General features: G+C 50.8%; 2 protein-coding genes across 2 annotated transcripts; one reads left to right on the top strand and one right to left on the bottom strand.

Annotated features, from left to right (window-relative positions):
• Nucleotides 1-277: 277 nt before the first annotated feature.
• On the top strand, nucleotides 278-12967 carry SLC2A5 (solute carrier family 2 member 5). The gene is made up of 13 exons (XM_050322538.1): nucleotides 278-525; nucleotides 885-1178; nucleotides 2717-2815; nucleotides 3201-3361; nucleotides 3849-3973; nucleotides 6033-6185; nucleotides 6269-6394; nucleotides 6632-6819; nucleotides 7200-7310; nucleotides 7608-7709; nucleotides 8039-8114; nucleotides 8524-8651; nucleotides 9319-12967. Exons 2-13 carry the CDS (start codon nucleotides 1101-1103, stop codon nucleotides 9550-9552), a joined length of 1581 nt encoding a protein of 526 aa, XP_050178495.1. The 5' UTR covers nucleotides 278-525; nucleotides 885-1100; the 3' UTR covers nucleotides 9553-12967.
• On the bottom strand, nucleotides 10663-16332 carry CA6 (carbonic anhydrase 6). The gene is made up of 8 exons (XM_050322726.1): nucleotides 16296-16332; nucleotides 14503-14651; nucleotides 14231-14326; nucleotides 14005-14071; nucleotides 13310-13467; nucleotides 12357-12480; nucleotides 11798-11896; nucleotides 10663-11276 (listed from the first exon to the last, which is right to left on the bottom strand). Exons 1-8 carry the CDS (start codon nucleotides 16315-16317, stop codon nucleotides 10663-10665), a joined length of 1329 nt encoding a protein of 442 aa, XP_050178683.1. The 5' UTR covers nucleotides 16318-16332.
• Nucleotides 16333-16919: the final 587 nt, after the last annotated feature.

Raw genomic sequence — 16919 nt, 5'->3', positions numbered from 1 at the left:
GTCCTTAGAGTTACTCATAGATAACAAAGGCAATGAAAGAGAAATTCTGCTCCAAAAGTAGCATGGGCTCTGTCCCCTTCCACGTGGAGGGAGGGAGGCTGCAGCAGTTAAAGAACATGGGCAGGACACGTGGAAAAGAGCTGCTGCCCAAGACAGCCAGTTAAGGAACACAAGCAGGACACGTGGAAAAGAGCTGTTGCTCAAGAGGGTGTGGGTTTTTAGGCTGGCTATTAAAGGGAGCTGGACCAATTAACAGGAGGCTTGGTTTCTCTCCAGCTGCTGGGGCCATCCGTGAACTTTGCATTTCTCTGCTGAACTCCATAAATTGTAGTCGACCATTAACCAGGCCCTGGACTGTTCAGGGCAATCTCATAAGGTAGGAGGTTAATGCCGAGCCAGCAGCACGTGCTGCTCCTTTTGCATGTGGAGGGAAAGGAACACAAAGTGCTGGTGGAAAATTTCTGCGCTGTCAAAACCACAGCTCTGAGAGGATGAACCTGTGAACTGCAGAAGAGCCTGAGCAAGGTAGGACAAGGAGCAGTGTCTGGGGCCCAGGGCAGGTGCCACTTGTGGCTGCAGGGGGGTTAATGGGGTTCACTTGTATGGCTGTGCCATATGGCAAACGCCCTCTCTGTTGCTGGGGCTGCTCCCTCAGAATGCCCTGGTTTTCCCTGAATTCCACAGCTGCTGGGCAGCCTCTCCAGCTGTGCCACCCACAGCTGCCCACGGGCTGCAGGTTGAAGGGGCAGCAGCTCTGTGCTGTAGATCCACCTCTCCCACATCTATGAACCAGCTCACTTAGCAACCTGGGCAACAAATCCGCCCCTTCCCGCAGGAGATGAGCCTGTTTCCCCTGTAACTGGCAGCACATCTGTTTGAAACAGGTTCTGGTGACAGAAACCCGACCCAGCAGCGACAGGCTCGAGCAAGGGGAAAGGAATCGAAGAATGGTCAGGCAGCAGGGACTTGCTCCAGCTGATAGAGCCTGTCAGTGATTGGATGTGTTTGGAAGAGTCACAGAGGGGGATTTTCTGCCTGGGGGCGTTTCCATCCCCTGCCTTGGTCGTTTGGGCTGCACAAACCTGCACTGCGAACGCCGCATGTGGGATTCCAACGCCAACATGAAGCTGAAAGGAGGGGAGCAGGAGAGCTCTGAGCGCAGCGAGGGTGCAAAGGGGGTGAGTATTGTTGACTCTCTGCTTCCAGCTTGAGCCTCCCACAGAGACACAGAGCAAGCTCTTGGAAATCTCTGGATGCCTGTAGAGAAGGGGGAAGATATTTTGGGCTGACAAATCCACAGGGAGGGCAGAGACAAGTACATTCTTGAGCCCTGTTTATGTCTGTCTGCAGGGCAGTGTTGCACTGAGTGCTGTGATTTCCTCTCTGTCTGCAGCTCACCCACCCTGTAACTTGTGTGTGACTTCCCCCTTCTGTGTGTGAGTTTTCATTCCTATTGTCTCATCAGTTTGAGGCTGCAGTTTTAGTTTTCTGGGTGGGGGCTGCCTTTCACAGCAGTGTTTGTGGAGTCTTGCACAACTTTCCTGTGTGCCAGAGGTTTTCCTAAAAGGGCTGAATGTGTATGACAAGCACCATTGGCTCTTCTGAGCTTCTGGGATTTGCTTAATGAGAGTAAGGCAGCTGCTTTTCATCACCAGTGTGAGAATGTCATCAGTCTGCTCCTAGAAAATGGGGCGGGAAGCCTCAGCTTCCTCGTGCTCCTTACTCTGAGATCCAGCTGAATTTTGATCTCCTGCAATGCCTTAGATGAGCTCCTGCAGATTCTGAGGAATAGAAAGAAGCACCAGCAGGTATTTGGGCAAATGTTCAGCTGGGGAAGTGACAGGTCCCTCATGTGGGACCTGAGCTGAGCGCTGGGACATAAAACCTTGCAGGCATTGAGGCTGGAGGAGGTGGAGACAGAAAATGCATCTGAATGGAAAATGACTTTATTGATGTAGCAGCAAGGAGATGCATTAGTGAGCTATAAAAACCAACCCAACAAAAACCCAACAACCCAACTCTGTCAACACAGCCCAGGGCTGAACAGCAACTAAACTATTGTGAAAAGCAGGTTGTTTGTAACCCTGAGCACTGTGTACCCACAAACGTGGTGTTTGATCCCTCTCCAGATGGCAGTTTCACTCTCCTGGTTAACTGCAAAGTGCAGCTCTTGTACCCCACAGCCAAGCCCTCACCGAGCTACTTGGATAAGTTCTAATTGGCTTCAGTGATGATCAATTAGATCCATAAAAAGCTTGGTCCCAAAATGTGAGAAGCGGAAAAAAATTAACAGGAAAGGGATTTTGCCACCTGATGCAAAATCACTTCTTTTTAAAGCTTTCCTGTGCCAATATCCTGTGTTATTTCCCTACCCAATTTGCATGTTGGAAAAAGAATAATTGCTTACAACCTTTTTTCCCTGTGGGGCGGTATTTTAAGGATGTTAGCTTCAAAAAAACCAAAAATTTAATCATCCAAATGATTCATCAATACCAGCAGAGTGAATTATTGTAATGACTATGTGCAAATCAAGCAGAACAAAAACGAGTCGTAATGAAAACAACCCACTGGGCTTTCCTATGCAGTTAAATTAACGGAAAAAAACATAAAAAAGCAAGACTTAAGGTAATTCTTTATTTTTACTGAGTGTCATTAATGCCTCTGAACCAGACCTGCTTCTAAGGCGGGGTTTGTTTGATTTCTTTCCCCTCCACAGAAAATGACAATTCTCCTTGCCCTGGTGGCTCTGATATCTGGCTTTGGATCTTCTTTCCAGTACGGCTACAACGTGTCCGTGATCAACTCTCCAGCCCCGGTAGGTTGGTCTGTGGAGCAGCCCCTGACGCAGGAGTGGGTTTGCAAACACACTCAGGAGGAGGTTGACAAACAGAACAAGTTCATTACAGGGTTTTGGGGTCAGGTGCTTGTGCTCTGTGCTCAGGAGAGATGAACTGTGAGAAATGCCTCCCCCTCTGGGAACCAGGCACAGCCTGCAAGTCAGGATCACTTGCAGTAACAGTTCCCTAGTCCAGGCTTCTCTATCCCTCTCCTGCATCCCTTTTCCCACTCACCCATTCTGGTTTGTTTTTTTTTTTTTATCAAGGCATTCATTTAAAGCTTTATGGCGTTTGTTGTTAATTGGCTTTTACAGCACGAAAACTGTCCTTGCTGTGCTCAGCGTGCTCTGTGTTTCATTCCAGTACATGCAAGACTTTTACAACCAAACCTACCTGGACAGGACTGGGGTGCCCATGAACAGTGGCTTCCAGACACTGCTCTGGTCTCTTACTGTGTCCATGTTCCCCCTGGGTGGCTTTTTTGGGTCCCTGCTGGTGTGGCCCATGGTCAACAACTGTGGCAGGTACGTGACAGCCGTGGCTGGGATCTCACCCATAATTTACTGGGCTCAGATAAGGCTGGACTCACCGGTCACTCCAGCTTGCCCAGCCCAGCAGGAGGATGAATTTCCCACACACACCCCTTGGCAGTAAAGCAGATGGGATGAGGATGAGTTGCTGGGCTCACCTACACGTGTTGTCTCCCCAGGGTGAAGGAATTTATATGGTTTCAGGATGGTCAGGGCCAGGCTGTGTGCTGGGCACTGAGCCAGGCAGAGAGCAGTCATGGGAGTGCTGGGCTGAGACCAAGCCCAGAAGCTCCTGCTGCTCAGAGTTCCTGAGAAACTTCAGTTCTTTCTGGAAGCCTCCATTCCCTGCAGGAAAAATGGGACAATTGGCATTTTCTCTTGGATCAGTCTTTGGGATGATGAGTCCTTAGGGTTTGGGACAGCATTGCACCTGGGGCCTTAAAAACCCAAACTGAACGTCTCCTTTTCTGTTACTTTGCAGAAAGGGCACTTTGCTGATAAATAACCTCTTCTCCATCTGTGCTGCAATCCTCATGGGAACCTCAGAGCTAGCAAAAACCTTTGAAGCAATCATCCTTTCCCGTTTCATCATGGGAATATATGCTGGTAAGTGCACGGTAAAGAGAGAGCCATAAATGTTTTCTCGGCTGTGTAAAGGTGTTTTATTCTCCCAGCAGATGCTCTCACAGGCAGCACATTTTAGCATCTGCCTGGCAATGCTGTGCTTTAGCACTGGTCATCTGCACGTTGCAGAAGTACTAAAGGTCTCCTGGAGATAAGGTGCCTGAGAGTGGAATTTAAGATGTGCAGAGAGATGTGTGCCTGTAGGTGAACCTCCCCTCTGCAATAAACAACTGCTAGGCACTGCAGCTCCCACAGCCAGGAAACCTGCTGCTGATAATCTCTTTCCCCAAATAACTTAAAGCAGGTAGTCTTTTTTGTTGTTTGGGGTTTTTCCCCCCTTTTTAACATAGTCAGAATAATCCATCAAAGTCGTTGGAATCAGTGCCACATCCAATAATCCACTTCTGGAACTGACTGTTCTTCCTGCAGGAGAAAAGAGCTGTTAAAAGGGAGAAACAAAGAGCTCAGAGACACTGGATTTACTACAAAGATAGTGGGAAGCCAAGGATATAAGTGTGTTGCTGGTGTAAGTGGCTTTTTTTAGAGCTGCAGTAACAGGGAACAAACAGAACCCTGGAATTCTGGGTACCCCGTGCAGGGCTGGGCAGAACCAGGTCTGTAAGAGTCCTAAGGGCATTTAGGCTCAATTAATTGGCTTTGGGCTGGCGAGATTCACGTGTTCCACGATTTATTAGTGAGTTGGGATATCCTGTAAAGATAAATTTCCTGCCTTAGCTCAGTGGCTGTAATTGCTGCACGTTACACATTAAGTTGCTTTCCTCGGGCAGCTTCTTGTTTTCCAGTTTATCTCCTCCAGTGGTTTTATTTTGGCTTTTGACTCACCTGAACCTGGCAGCTGCTCTTAGCATTGGAGCTCAGAATAAACGCTGAGGGACCTGTTAAGTGTGATCCCTCTTTCCAGTTATTTATAACCGACAAAGGAATCTGGACTGGCTGTGTCCCGACTTGTCCTTAGCTTGACCTGGACAAGCTTGGATGTTTTTCCTGGGGAGGGAAGCTGCTGAGCCCAACCAGGCTGCCTTGGAATCTGGGAGGATCCAAGTGCCACCCTCCAGGAGGATCCAAGTGCCACCCCCCAGCACTGGTGACACTTGTTTCCATGCCTTTTAGCTTTCAGATAGCAGCTTGGTCACCTCTGTAACCCCAAGCTCCCGAAGCCCAGGACCTCTAGAAATGTCAGATGAGAGCCTCACATGGTCATTTGACCCCAGGAGTTTGGGTTTTGCGTGCCAGGGTTTACAGAGCAAGCAGGGAGCTGGCAGCTCGCTGGGGTTACCATGGGTAGGCGGGTAAGGTTCCTAAAAATAACCCGTGCCCTCGGTGCCCTGGCTGGATTAGAAATCCCTGTTCCAGCACTCCACCTGCAACACGTCTCAGAGCAGCAAAGCTCTCTGAGCAGCGAGTTTCTAAAGGCCAATATGGAGTTGTTTCCTTCCACCCTCACACCAGTTTGGTTGGATACTGATTTCTTTCCTTGTTTTGAAGGAGGTGAAAGTTCCTCCCTTACACAATTTTCCTCTGTGTGTCTTGTGCTGAAGTGCCTGCTGGGAGAAAGCTGCTTTTAGGAAGGTGAACACAGAGCCTTCAAATCATCTGCTGGCTCTGTGGGCTCACCCTCTGACTCCTCAAATGCTTTGCTGCTGAGCAGTTAATAATCCTGACACCCAGAGCACCAGGAGATGGGCAGGTTGCACTCCAGGGCCAGAGCCCCTGAGGGCACCAGAGGCAGGAGTGGATGTTGTACCTCTCCACATACTGAGTGTATGTTGTACCCAGTGCCACATGTTTTTAGTCCCCTCTTCCCCTGAGAGTGAGGAAAACACGCAAAGCCTATTCACTGGCCAGAAGGTGACCTTAAATCTTCAGCTGGAGCAGAAGGGTTTGAGTGTGACAGTCTCTACATGTGCTCGGTTCATCATGAATCTCTTTTGCCCCTCATGGGAAAACAGCACCTTGCTGAAGGTTGTGAGCGTGCTGACACCAGGCAGCTGCACATCTAACACTGCTCTCTCGCTGCCAGGCCTGGCTTCCAACGTGGTTCCCATGTTCCTTGGAGAAATGTCCCCCCGGAATCTCAGAGGGGCCATTGGGATTGTCCCACAGCTCTTCATCACCGTCGGGATCCTTGTGGCTCAGATCCTTGGCCTCAACAGCATCCTGGGGAATGCTGAAGGTGAGGCTCTGCCTGGGGACTTTGCTGGGGGCTCCACAAGGGCGGGATTGCTCACAGTTGTTCCCCTGTCCCCCTGCTCTCAGGCTGGCCTGTGCTGCTGGGGCTCACCGGGATCCCATCGCTGATCCAGCTCCTGACGCTGCCCTTCTTCCCCGAGAGTCCCAGGTACCTGCTGCTCCAAAAGGGCAACGAAGAGCAGGCACGACGAGGTACAGTGTCATCCTTTTGATGGAAGGGGAGATGGAACAGGGTGGATCTGACCAGGGGACGTGACTGACAGCAGAGCGCAAAATTCCTCACTGGTGGTGGAGGTGGAATTCTTGCAATGTTGCTCCTTTCTCTGCACGTGTGGATCTCCAGCCCTGCTGCCCAGAGCTACCTATTGTTGTGTCTTGATTGGGAGCAGCAGAGCTCACTTGTAAAACTCACTTTCCTCTCCCAACTAGCCTTGCGGAGGCTGAGAGGCTGGGATGACGTGGATGACGAGATAGAAGAAATGTTCCAAGAGGGCCAGTCAGAAAAGGAAGAAGGGCAGTTCTCTGTGCTCAGCCTGTGCACCTTCAGAGGCTTGAGGTGGCAGCTCATCTCCATCATTGTCATGATGATGGGCCAGCAGCTCTCCGGGGTTAACGGGGTGAGTGGGAAGCGGGAAAGGCAGTGGGGAAGAAAGGAAGGGATGGATGAAGTTGATGATGTGGGGCAGTGCTGACACAGGAGACAAAACCCAGGAGTACCCCTTCACCCAGGACACTGGTCCATGTTGTGATGGGTTGACCCTGGCCAGTACCAAATCCAGCACAGACAGGTACAGGGTCAGGGTCATATACAGATGCAGGGTCAGGCTGTCCTGTTAAGGATAATTTGGATGTTTTTGGAGTGCTTGGGCCTGGATCCAAACAACAACGTCTCCAGAAATAAAATAAGTGCACCAGTGACAGGATGTAAAGCAGCCAGAATGGGATTCCCATGTTCTGCCCTTGGCCACACACAGACACAGCTGTGGTTTTGCTGCAGGTCTTCTACTACGCCGACAGGATCTTTGAGTCAGCAGGTGTGCCCAGCAACAGCATCCAGTACGTCACTGTGTCCATAGGTGCCATCAACGTCGTCATGACTTTGCTTGCTGTGAGTTTCTCTTGGGGCTCTCTGAGCTCTGACTTGTCCACTCTCCCCTGCCTGTGTCTGTCTAATTTATATTAATCAAACCAGAGAATCCCAGAACGATTTGGGCTGGAAGGGACCTAAAAGATCAACCTCGTTCCAACCCTCTGCCCTGGGCAGGGAAACCTCCCACTGGAATGTTACTTGCAGGTGGTGTGAGGTGCTTTGCACAGCAGGTGCCCTGTGGTGACCCTTGGTTGAGGGCACCTGGAATAAGAGAGCCCAGGTGCTGGGTCTCTCACCCTCTCCTGTCTCTTCCAGGTTTTCATTGTGGAATCCCTGGGGAGGAGGATCCTTCTCCTCGCCGGCTTCGCGTTGTGCTGTGCTTCCTGTGCCGTGTTAACCTTGGCCCTCAACCTCCAGGTGTGTACAGATGGCTCAGGGTGATCCTTCCCAGGCATCTCTGGACTTCCCAGGGAGCAGGCCAGGGGTATATTTTGAAGTACAACTTGAAAAGCTGTGATCCTGCTTGTCTGAACACTGCTTCCAGTGTGTCACGTTCCTAATACCCATTTATTGGCAGCAAGGATCATCCCCAGGCTGTGATTTTGTGGCTCATTATGGACATATCTGGCGTTGGAGGGCGACACTGGCTTTAGAACGCCTTCAAATCTTACTACAAGTAGTACCTTGAATGTGTTGGGGGTGTTCAGGTGGGAACCACATCTAACCCGTGATTCAATCCTTTGCAGACCACCGTGTCCTGGATGTCCTACCTCAGCATAGCGTGTGTCATTGTTTACATCATTGGACATGCTGTGGGACCCAGTAAGTATGCACAGCCTGTCCAGGCTGCTCCTCAAGCTGGCTGAAGCCAAGGATTATGTTCCATTTCAGCCCAAAACCTTTGTGGAGCTCATCCATGGGCACTGAATTTCATCTCTGTGTGGCCACACACCGTGCAAGTCATTTAATTGCCCTGGTTTTTTGTTTGGTTGGTTTTGGGTTTGTTCTTTTATTTAATCCTTATTTGATTTATTGTCTGCTCCTAAACACTTAGTAGTTAGAAGCTGTTGCCTGCCACTGAAATGGTTGGACCATTTTTTTGGAACGTTTTGAACATTTAAACAAATGGTTGAAATGAAAAAACAAACAAACAAACAAACAACACTGTAATTAAGAATTCAGAGTGGAGGAACTGCCCTTGGGATTTCCAAATGTCCAAATTGCCTTCCAGGTCCGGTTCCCTCTGTCATGATCACCGAGATGTTCCTGCAGTCGTCCCGGCCTGCAGCCTTCATGGTGGGAGGGTCTGTGCACTGGCTGAGCAACTTCACCGTGGGGCTTGTGTTCCTCTACATGGAGGTGAGATACAACCCCACAACAGGGCAACACTTCAGCTCAAGATCAGTCCCTTCACCCCTGTTTAATCCCAAAAGCTGCAAACGCCCCTGTTGGTTCCCAGTACCTGCATGTAGGATTATATGTTAAGGGAAAGAAACTGATGTTCAATCAGCATTTTCTTATCACCCCTGTCTGCTGCACAGGCTTTAAAAGAAAGCAGTTACCTTGCCAGCTGAATGTCTCATCCTGAACTCAGGAGCGTGAAAAGATGGCAAATTCCCCATCTATCTTCCCCTGGGGGATGGGGCAGGTGTGTGTCTCAGGAGGCCAATTTTAGTTTTGATCTCTGCATCCCCCAGTTCAAACTGATCCCCATCACTGACCTGTAAACTGCAGCAGGTGCTCACTTCAGCCTCTGCAAAGGGAGCTGGGGAGCTCAGTTAGGTTTAGTTTGAATTAGCTCGATTCACCCTCCTTTTCCAGCAAATTCATGGTGTTCCCAATAAGCCCACGGTGGTGGTACGAGAAGACAGAATCCACCCCAACTTCGAGTTGTTCAGCTCAAAATACGTGCACACCACCATGGCTGCATTTTTTATGGCCAGTGCAGGGTTCCCCGTGTCCAAGCCATGTAACTGCCCACCTGGAATGTTTCCCTGATCCCTGCTCTCTCCTGTCCTTGCCCTAGGCTGGCCTGGGGCCCTACAGCTTCCTCATCTTCTGTGCCATCTGCCTGGCCACCGCGCTTTACATCTTCTTCATCGTTCCCGAGACCAAGAACAAAACCTTCATGGAAATCAACAGGATCATGGCCAAGAGGAACAAAGTGGAGATTCAGGAAAACAAAGAGGAGCTGAAGGATTTCCGCACTGCCCCGGGCGGGCTGGTGGAGAGGACGATGAGCTCCAGCAGCCAGCTGTGAGCCAGCCCAGTGCCTGGCCTGGCAGGGACATCCCTCAGCATCTGTTCAGCGGGAAAACAAATCCTTTGATTCAGCATTTTTGATACTGCTCTGAGAATCATAGAATCCTTAAGGCTGGAAAAGACCTTTAAGATCGAGTCCAGGTGCAAACCTAACGCTGCCAGCTCCACCTCTTGTCACCAGGAAAGGACAGTGTCCTCAGCCAGCTCAGTTCCTGTCACCAGGTAACCAGTGTCCCTGATGTCCTGACTGACACTCCTCGGGAGACACAGGCCAGCCCTGGGGCTGGGTTTGGGTCAGGCACGTTCAATGAGTGCACCACACTCCTCTGAGGAACTGTCACTCGTGTATTTGAGGGTCCAGCACGGGGAAACTAAAGTTAAGTTGTTATCTGAGGGTGCTGCCCTCTGTTTTGAAAAAAGCAGAATTGCTGAACAGCCTGGCGTGGATTTGGTGGTGTTGATGGAGAGCCCTTCACACGGTTGACTTTAACCTTAGAAAATTTGGATTTATACCTGCCCTCAAATTTGTGATATAGGTGTTGAAAAAAGAAACTGGTTTCGTGTTCTGTCTCTACATCCCTCACAGAAGAGAAGGCAAAGGGCTGTCCCTGGCCAAGGAACAAGGATTGCACAGGAGCTGCTCTACATCCCTTTTCCCCTGTGATGTGTCTGCAGGGGAAGGGTGCTGAGTTGATGGTGGTAAACAAACAGAAAGAAAGAGATGTGCAGGGAGGATGGTGAGAAAGCGAGACTTGGGTGAAGGATGGGATAGAAATTTTATTTGAGAAAGTGGCTCCTTTGACCAAGGAGAGCAGCTCTTTGGTACGAAGGATCTAGGTAGGGGGATCTAAAATTCCTGTGAGGGGTGTGACAGCCCAAGGTGCTGGACTGTGCCTCAAGTTCTGCTGTTCTTCGCCTCTATCCCACTGAGGGAGGCTTTGCTCTCTTGGACAGACACCCTGGAGCAGCAGCAGGTGCATGGCGAGCCCACCACAAAGCAGAGGGAGAAACAAGCTAATAATCCTGATTCTTCTCAGTTTCCCCAGCAGGCAGTTCAGATTCTTCTGATGCCTTAATTAAAAAAAAACAAACAACCAGCAGCTGGGAATCACTGGCAGCTGGTGTCAGCCTCCAGAACCACCCCCCCGAGGAGGGCCATGGGGGTTTGTCCCCAGGCTACGACGTCCCCCTGTGGCCTCCCCGGCTTGCACAGCGCGAGCGCCCGAACCTCGGCAGGGCTGAGAACGTGGCTCCACAGGTTCACCTGAGCCATCCACCCTGCAAACCCATTGGAGAACGTCCCAAGGAGAGTGTCTCTGTCTTTCCCAAGGACGAGCATCCCTCCGGGCTGGCTCACGTAGCCCTTCTGGATGCTCACCGCCTTGCCGGCCGCTCCGTTGAGCCACACGCTGGCCGTTCCCGGCTGGGAGGCCCACGCCAGGCAGTAGTGCAGCCAGTCCTGGGCCTTGTGGTGCAGGGGGAAGCTGATGAAATGGCCTCCTATCCACAGTCCCACCTCTGTGCCCAGGGTCACCACCAGCTCGTTGTCCCTCTCCCGCGTGGAGTAGGACAGGACGGTCTGGCTCCCGGAGTGCTGGGATCTGGCCCAGAAGCACAAGGTGAAGGCTTGGAGAGACATGGCACGGAGGGGATGGACATCCACAGAGCTCTCAATGTTTTCCACGGGGAAGTAGAAAGCTGGAAAAGCGCTGGGTTTAATACCTGGAAGAACCAAAAAGCCACCGGTTACATTTCCTGCCGTGCCTGTAAATAAACCCAAATCCTGAAGAATTGCACCCGTAGTCTGAGCTGTCTTGAGCCACAGTTACTGGTGTGTGTTGTGCCAACAGGGAAAGGGCTTGCAACGATGAAAAACTGAGCTCTCTCACCCAGCTGTTTGGGAAAATTGCTTTTTTCTCCCTCCTTCTTTCTCTTTTTCTCATCCTGCATAAAACAGAGGTGACGATTATTTATCCTGGGGGAACTGCGAGCTTAAACATTTCACTGCTTGTAAAAAATGTGCTCCCACGTTGCAGGAGAAAGCTGCAGTTGCTGTGGGAGTACCTAGATCAGGGCTGGCCACAACAATGCTTTAACTGAAGAATTTCCATCAGCAGGCCTAGATATGGGACAAAATTCTGCCTGCACGTAGCAGTACCCAACCTGTCAATGATTTAGGCCATCAAGGCATGGGCTCTTCCTTCTCCCAGGATAAGCTGGACTCCACAGCTGCGTGTTCTTACCTGGGTGGCTCACTCCATTCAGCAACTCCGTCTTCATGTCTTGGAGCTGCGCCTGGATTTGATCCAGTCTGAGGGTGAACTCCTCTGGATGGCATTGTGCTAGAGCAATCAGACAGCTGAATTTACAGAAGGCCAGGACACCTACACACGGTAGATCTTCTAGTCTGGGGAAAACCTTTGTTTTGAAACGCAGCATCTCTGCTTTGTGTGGTGCCAGCCTGGCTGCTCACACACCTCACCCACCTGGGCACAGACACACCCGAGCTGAGGGTCCTTTTGTGGTGCCACCTATCACCAGGTACCCTGGACATGTGTGTGACAGCCAAAACTGTCAAAATACTGGCTGGCACATACCCCGCAGCCACCACTGCACCTTCAGGGGTGAAGTGTGTTGGCAGGGAAAGAGGAGGCGTGCGGGGACACCTCCACCCGTGCGGGGACACCGCTGCTCCTGGGAAAGCCGATCTCCAGCTCACCTAAACTCGCAGCTGAACGCCTTTCCACGCAGGTTTCTTGCCCCTCCCCAGGTGAGCCCAAGTCCTGCCTGCTGAGCCCTTACCTTGGGGGGGTCTGGCTCTGAAGGAGGACTCCACCACCCTCCCGTGGAGGGGCTGGCCGTGCCGGTAGTCGTTGCGCAGGGTCCTGTTCTCCCAGTCCAGCAAGGTGCTCTCCAGCAGGCTGATCTGGCAGGAACACAGGCATCTTTAGGAGGGCAGTGGGAAGGGGCTGTTGTGCCTAAAAAAGCGCAGGGAAAATCCTGCAACCTGTTCCAGAGGGATCCTCAGGGCCTCTCACCAGGCATTAGCAAGAGAAAGGAATGCAATGTGAGGGCTCTTATCAGCTAATTCATGACAGAGATATTTTTTTTGCCTGAGGGAAGTTCTGAACACCTGATGGTAATGCATGCATGGAGATTTTTGCTGCCGTGCTGTAGCTTTCTCACAAGTGCCTTCCAGCCTTCCCCCTGCCAGAAAGAGTATTTCTTTTTCAAAGAGAACACAGTGATCCTCCTCTGCTGGAGTCTCGATTTTATCTTGCTCTTCTCCAAGAAGAAAATGTTTCTAATGCTTCTTTATTGACTTAAAAGCAATGTAAGTCTAGACAAGGAAAAATCCTGAAATACTGTATAAAAACGTGCCAATTATTCTGTAATTAATGTTATGAATGGCTCTTTTGAGGTTGTTTTGGGTTTTTTTGGGGGGGGACTCTCTTACAGTAGTTTTTGCCTTGTTGATTCTGACTGGCCACTTCCTTTTTATAGTGCTTCAGGGTGAGCTTAGAGAACTTTGTTATCAGTCACCAGACCTGCTGCTCTACAGCACCTGACCCTTGCTGTGATGTGGCACCACGGTGTCATCACAGCCACCTGTAATTCCAGTTGCTTAGGAATCTATCCCAAAATGAGACATGCCACGTTATCTCACCTGTCAGGCTGCTCCCAAAATCACTAGAGGGCAGAAAAGGAAAGGTTAAGCACAGAGGAAAGAGCAGCTGGTGACAGCTACCACTTACCTGTGTGTGTGACAAGACAATGGGAGAGTGGAAGATGGTCCAGATCACACTCTCAGAGCAGGGTGGGGTTGTCAGGGAGCCCTGGTACCTGTAGAAGTGTGAGAGGTTTTCTGGCAGCATGGCTTGGACATCCAGAGAGCTGAGCTTTGTTGATTGACCTCAAAAGGGGAGCAGAGAGGCAACATCAGCAATTAATGGGGAGTGAAGAGAGAGGTGGGAGCGCTGTCAGAGCTGGGGTGGCAAAGCCCTCTGCCCAAAGCACTGGTTTATCAGGCCTTTGGCAGAAGGGATGGAGATGGAGAGGAAGGAATGGCCTTTTCAGTGGGTCCAGGTCTGTCATTTGGAGGTACCTGGGTCCTGGGGCTGGTGGGCACCTTCACCCCAGTGCTCTGCCAGTACCTGCTGGTCCTCCCAGGAAGCAAAGAGTATTAGTGGGTGTACAGACTGCAGGGAGCTGCTCTTTGGTGCTGCAGACCTACCAGGAGTGGATTTACTGCTGCCTTGAGCACCTTCCCCTCCCACCCTGCTGCTGTTGGAGCCACGTGGGCAGGGATGGTGTGGAGTTGGGCATGGCTGAGGATGCTCAGCCATGGGACTGCCAGCAAAGCAGCAGGAAAATGTCTGTCCCCAGACCCAGCACCTACAGACAGGCTCTGAGAGTGTCAGGGATGGAGAAAGGCATTCCCAGGTCTTACCTGCAAACCTGATTCTTCCCAGCTTGGAGATGAACTCACTGTAGTAGGTGTTCTCAAAGTGCCCATCCTAAACACAGCACAGAAACCTTGATCAAAAGCTTCGTGACCTGCCTGTCCTTCTGCTCTGCTGATCAGCTGGGGGGGACTAATTGATGAACTTGGGGATAAAGAGAACAAATGCTATGGCAGATCTGATGGGCTGGACAATGCTGGGCATCCCACCTACCTCATAGAGGAAAGCCAGCACAGCCAGCCCGTTGGGTTTGTCCTTGGCTTCCTCAAAGCTTGAGTAGTCAGCAGAGTTGTAATGGACAATGTGCAGCTGTCAGGACAGACACAAGCTCATTCAGCAGCAAGTGATGAGGGGTTCCTGGGTGCTTTAGAGGGCCCAGGGCACACTGCAGGGAGGTCACCATCCCAATTCCTGCTGCTTGTGCCTCACAGCGTGGCCAAGGAGACCTTTGGTTTAACAGGTCTGTGATGAATATGCTCACGTACCTCTGCAAAGTACCTCATCCCATCTATGGTGTGCTCAGAGCCACTGGTCTCCAGGTCCAGGCCACCCCAGTGCAGGTGCATCTGGACAGCCGTGTACAGGCCCGGGAGCCCTCTGGAGATGTTCATGGTAGGTGGCAGATCGATCTGAACTGGAAAAAAAACCTCACCAGGATTAGAGGCAGCCACCCCACTGCTGTAGATCCCCTGACAGCGCCTGGTGCTCCCTGCAGCACCACCCTCTGACACGAGCAGGTGCAGCTGAGCAGGAACCGACCCCAGTGTGGAATGGAAAATGCTGAGCCTAAAGCTGGATGTGCTTGAAATCCTTCCTGAGCTCAGGCTTGTGCCCCACACAGCTCCCACCAGGGGCAGCAGCTGTGCCTGCAGACTCTTCCTCCCTCTGAGCAGCTCTGGCTCTGTCATTAGGCACTAATAAAGGTGCTTTAGTGATCAGCCCTTGCATGGCACAGTCACTTCTGGCTGGGCTCTGCACAGATTGAACTACTTCCTTTCCAAGGAAGAAAAGGGGAATATAGGTGAGACGTTTGGGTTTGGCTCCTGAGAGCCTGCAAGGAGAGTCCTGCTGAGAAATCCATCTCCTGCCCCTTTCAGATCTGCTGAGTGTTTTTCCCTGAGAGATTCTGCTGCCCTGTCCCCTCTCGCTGAAGCCAGTAGAAAAACCCAGCCTGACTCACAGGAGCTGTGAATGGGGACAGCTTTTGAATTGTCTCCCTGCTTTGGGAAACTGCCCTGCATCAGATAATCATTGTTGGGAAGTTAACAAAGGAACAGGCAAATACACACACGGGGGCAGAAAAGCTAAACCTGCAAGAATTAATGTATAGGCAGGGCAGGGCAGCAGTGCTGACACAACTGAGTCTGTGTGGGCCACAAACAGGCACTTTGTCTCTCATCACTTCATCTCCTTGCTCTCACACCGGATTTCTCCCTCTCTGTTACAGAGGGGAAGAAAGGGCTGTCGTGCAGGATTAAAGAGCTACAAGTTTCATGTTTCAATCACCTTCCCAACACCGCTCAATTCTCTCCCCACTGCAGCCATTGGAGAATCAAATCCTCTCGCTGCTCATCTGTAGTCCAAAAGCATTATCCCAACAGTACCAGCTGATGAATTATTTAGACAGTGAATTACAGACTGCAGCAGGGGAATCTGGGATCTCCTAAATTACAAGCCTTGCCCTGAAACTGTGTGGCCAAAGGCCAGGCTTTTAACCTGTGCTGTGCTCCCTTTTCCCTTGCTGAGACCCAAGATACCAATCCTCTGGCTTTGAGGAAGGGATTCCTCCGTGTTGTACTTTGGGTGACCGACATCTAAATGAACTTGGAATGCAAAGGTTTCCATTCCTGTCACTTCTTACTAATGCACAGGGCCAAAAGAAGCATTTTTTTAATGCAGAGAGGAGTCAGCATGCCCCAAATAAATACCACACACTGCTGTAGTCCTGTTGTCTTGGAGCACGTTAAAAGAAAGGGTCAATCTAGAATGCTCTGTTTGCATTTTATCCCCTTTTCGAGTCTGACAGAGAAAATATCTTGCAGAAATCTAACTGCCTGTTATTTGTCTGGTTTATATATGTATTTCTGGAGAGCTTTCCTGGGTGATTGGGCAAAACTCCAAAACAGGGGAGGGGAACCAAGTGAGATGGCAAAGTAAGGTGAGTTAAAAAAAAAAATAAATAAAAATAGGGCATTGTCTGTGAATAGCATTTGCATCAGTTAAAATGAGAAGTGTCCTTGCCCTGCCATGAGCCTGACACCACCCCCCCCAGCCTTACCAGAGTGACCATTGTTGGTCATCTTGAAATCCCCCTGCAAAGGCCCGTCGTAACCATTGAGCTCCAGCTCCAGCAGCAGGGGGTTGTACCTCACTTTCTTCCTCTGGATGTCAATTGGAGATTGGTGCTTGCCAGCACAGTCTGGAAAGTGCTTCCCCCAGTGCTCTTCATCCAGCTCTCCCTCTGCCAGCAGGGGAAGCAAGGCGAGGTTACAGGGACGTGGTGAGGAGTCAGGGGAACTCCCCTCGTTTGCCAGCAGGAAACGTCAAGCTAATTATTGTAACACCGGGAGCTGCAGCCGGGAAAGGTTGCTTTGCCTTCCCCGGAGTGAAAATACACATTATTCTGTCGGCAGGACGGCTGTGCTGCAAAGTGAGAAACCTGCATTGCAGCAACAGAGGCTGAGCCTCCACCAGAAGGGGAGCAGCGTTTACATGGAAATGGGGATTTAAATGGGGCTCAACTGCCAAAGGTGTGGAAGTCGATCAGGGCAATAGGCAGGAAGACTCTTCTTAGGATCAGGAAGTGGCAGCAATTTGCTGTTTTCAACTGGGGAAAGAGCAATTGCAATAGTGCAATTTATCCAACAGATATCCTTTGTTTTAGCTTGATTATCAGCCCACC

Source organism: Myiozetetes cayanensis, unplaced genomic scaffold (genome assembly GCF_022539395.1).
Source record: "Myiozetetes cayanensis isolate MyiCay16 unplaced genomic scaffold, myiCay2020 scf28, whole genome shotgun sequence".
NCBI lineage: Eukaryota > Metazoa > Chordata > Aves > Passeriformes > Tyrannidae > Myiozetetes > Myiozetetes cayanensis.
This window is presented reverse-complemented; position numbering and strand designations above follow the sequence as displayed.

Bases quoted from the DNA above. Each gene is read 5' to 3' on its own strand.
- CA6 (XM_050322726.1), bottom strand. From the start codon at position 16,317: ATGACCAACAATGGTCACTCTG. The intron at 12,481-13,309 runs GTAAGTGGTAGC...TGTTCCTGCCAG, and splicing joins TTGTCTTGTCACACACACAG to ATCAGCCTGCTGGAGAGCAC. The intron at 11,277-11,797 runs GTAAGAACACGC...TGGTTCTTCCAG, and splicing joins GAATGGAGTGAGCCACCCAG to GTATTAAACCCAGCGCTTTT.
- SLC2A5 (XM_050322538.1), top strand. From the start codon at position 1,101: ATGTGGGATTCCAACGCCAACATGAAGCTGAAAGGAGGGGAGCAGGAG. The intron at 3,974-6,032 runs GTAAGTGCACGG...TCTCGCTGCCAG, and splicing joins CATCATGGGAATATATGCTG to GCCTGGCTTCCAACGTGGTT. The intron at 7,311-7,607 runs GTGAGTTTCTCT...TGTCTCTTCCAG, and splicing joins TCGTCATGACTTTGCTTGCT to GTTTTCATTGTGGAATCCCT.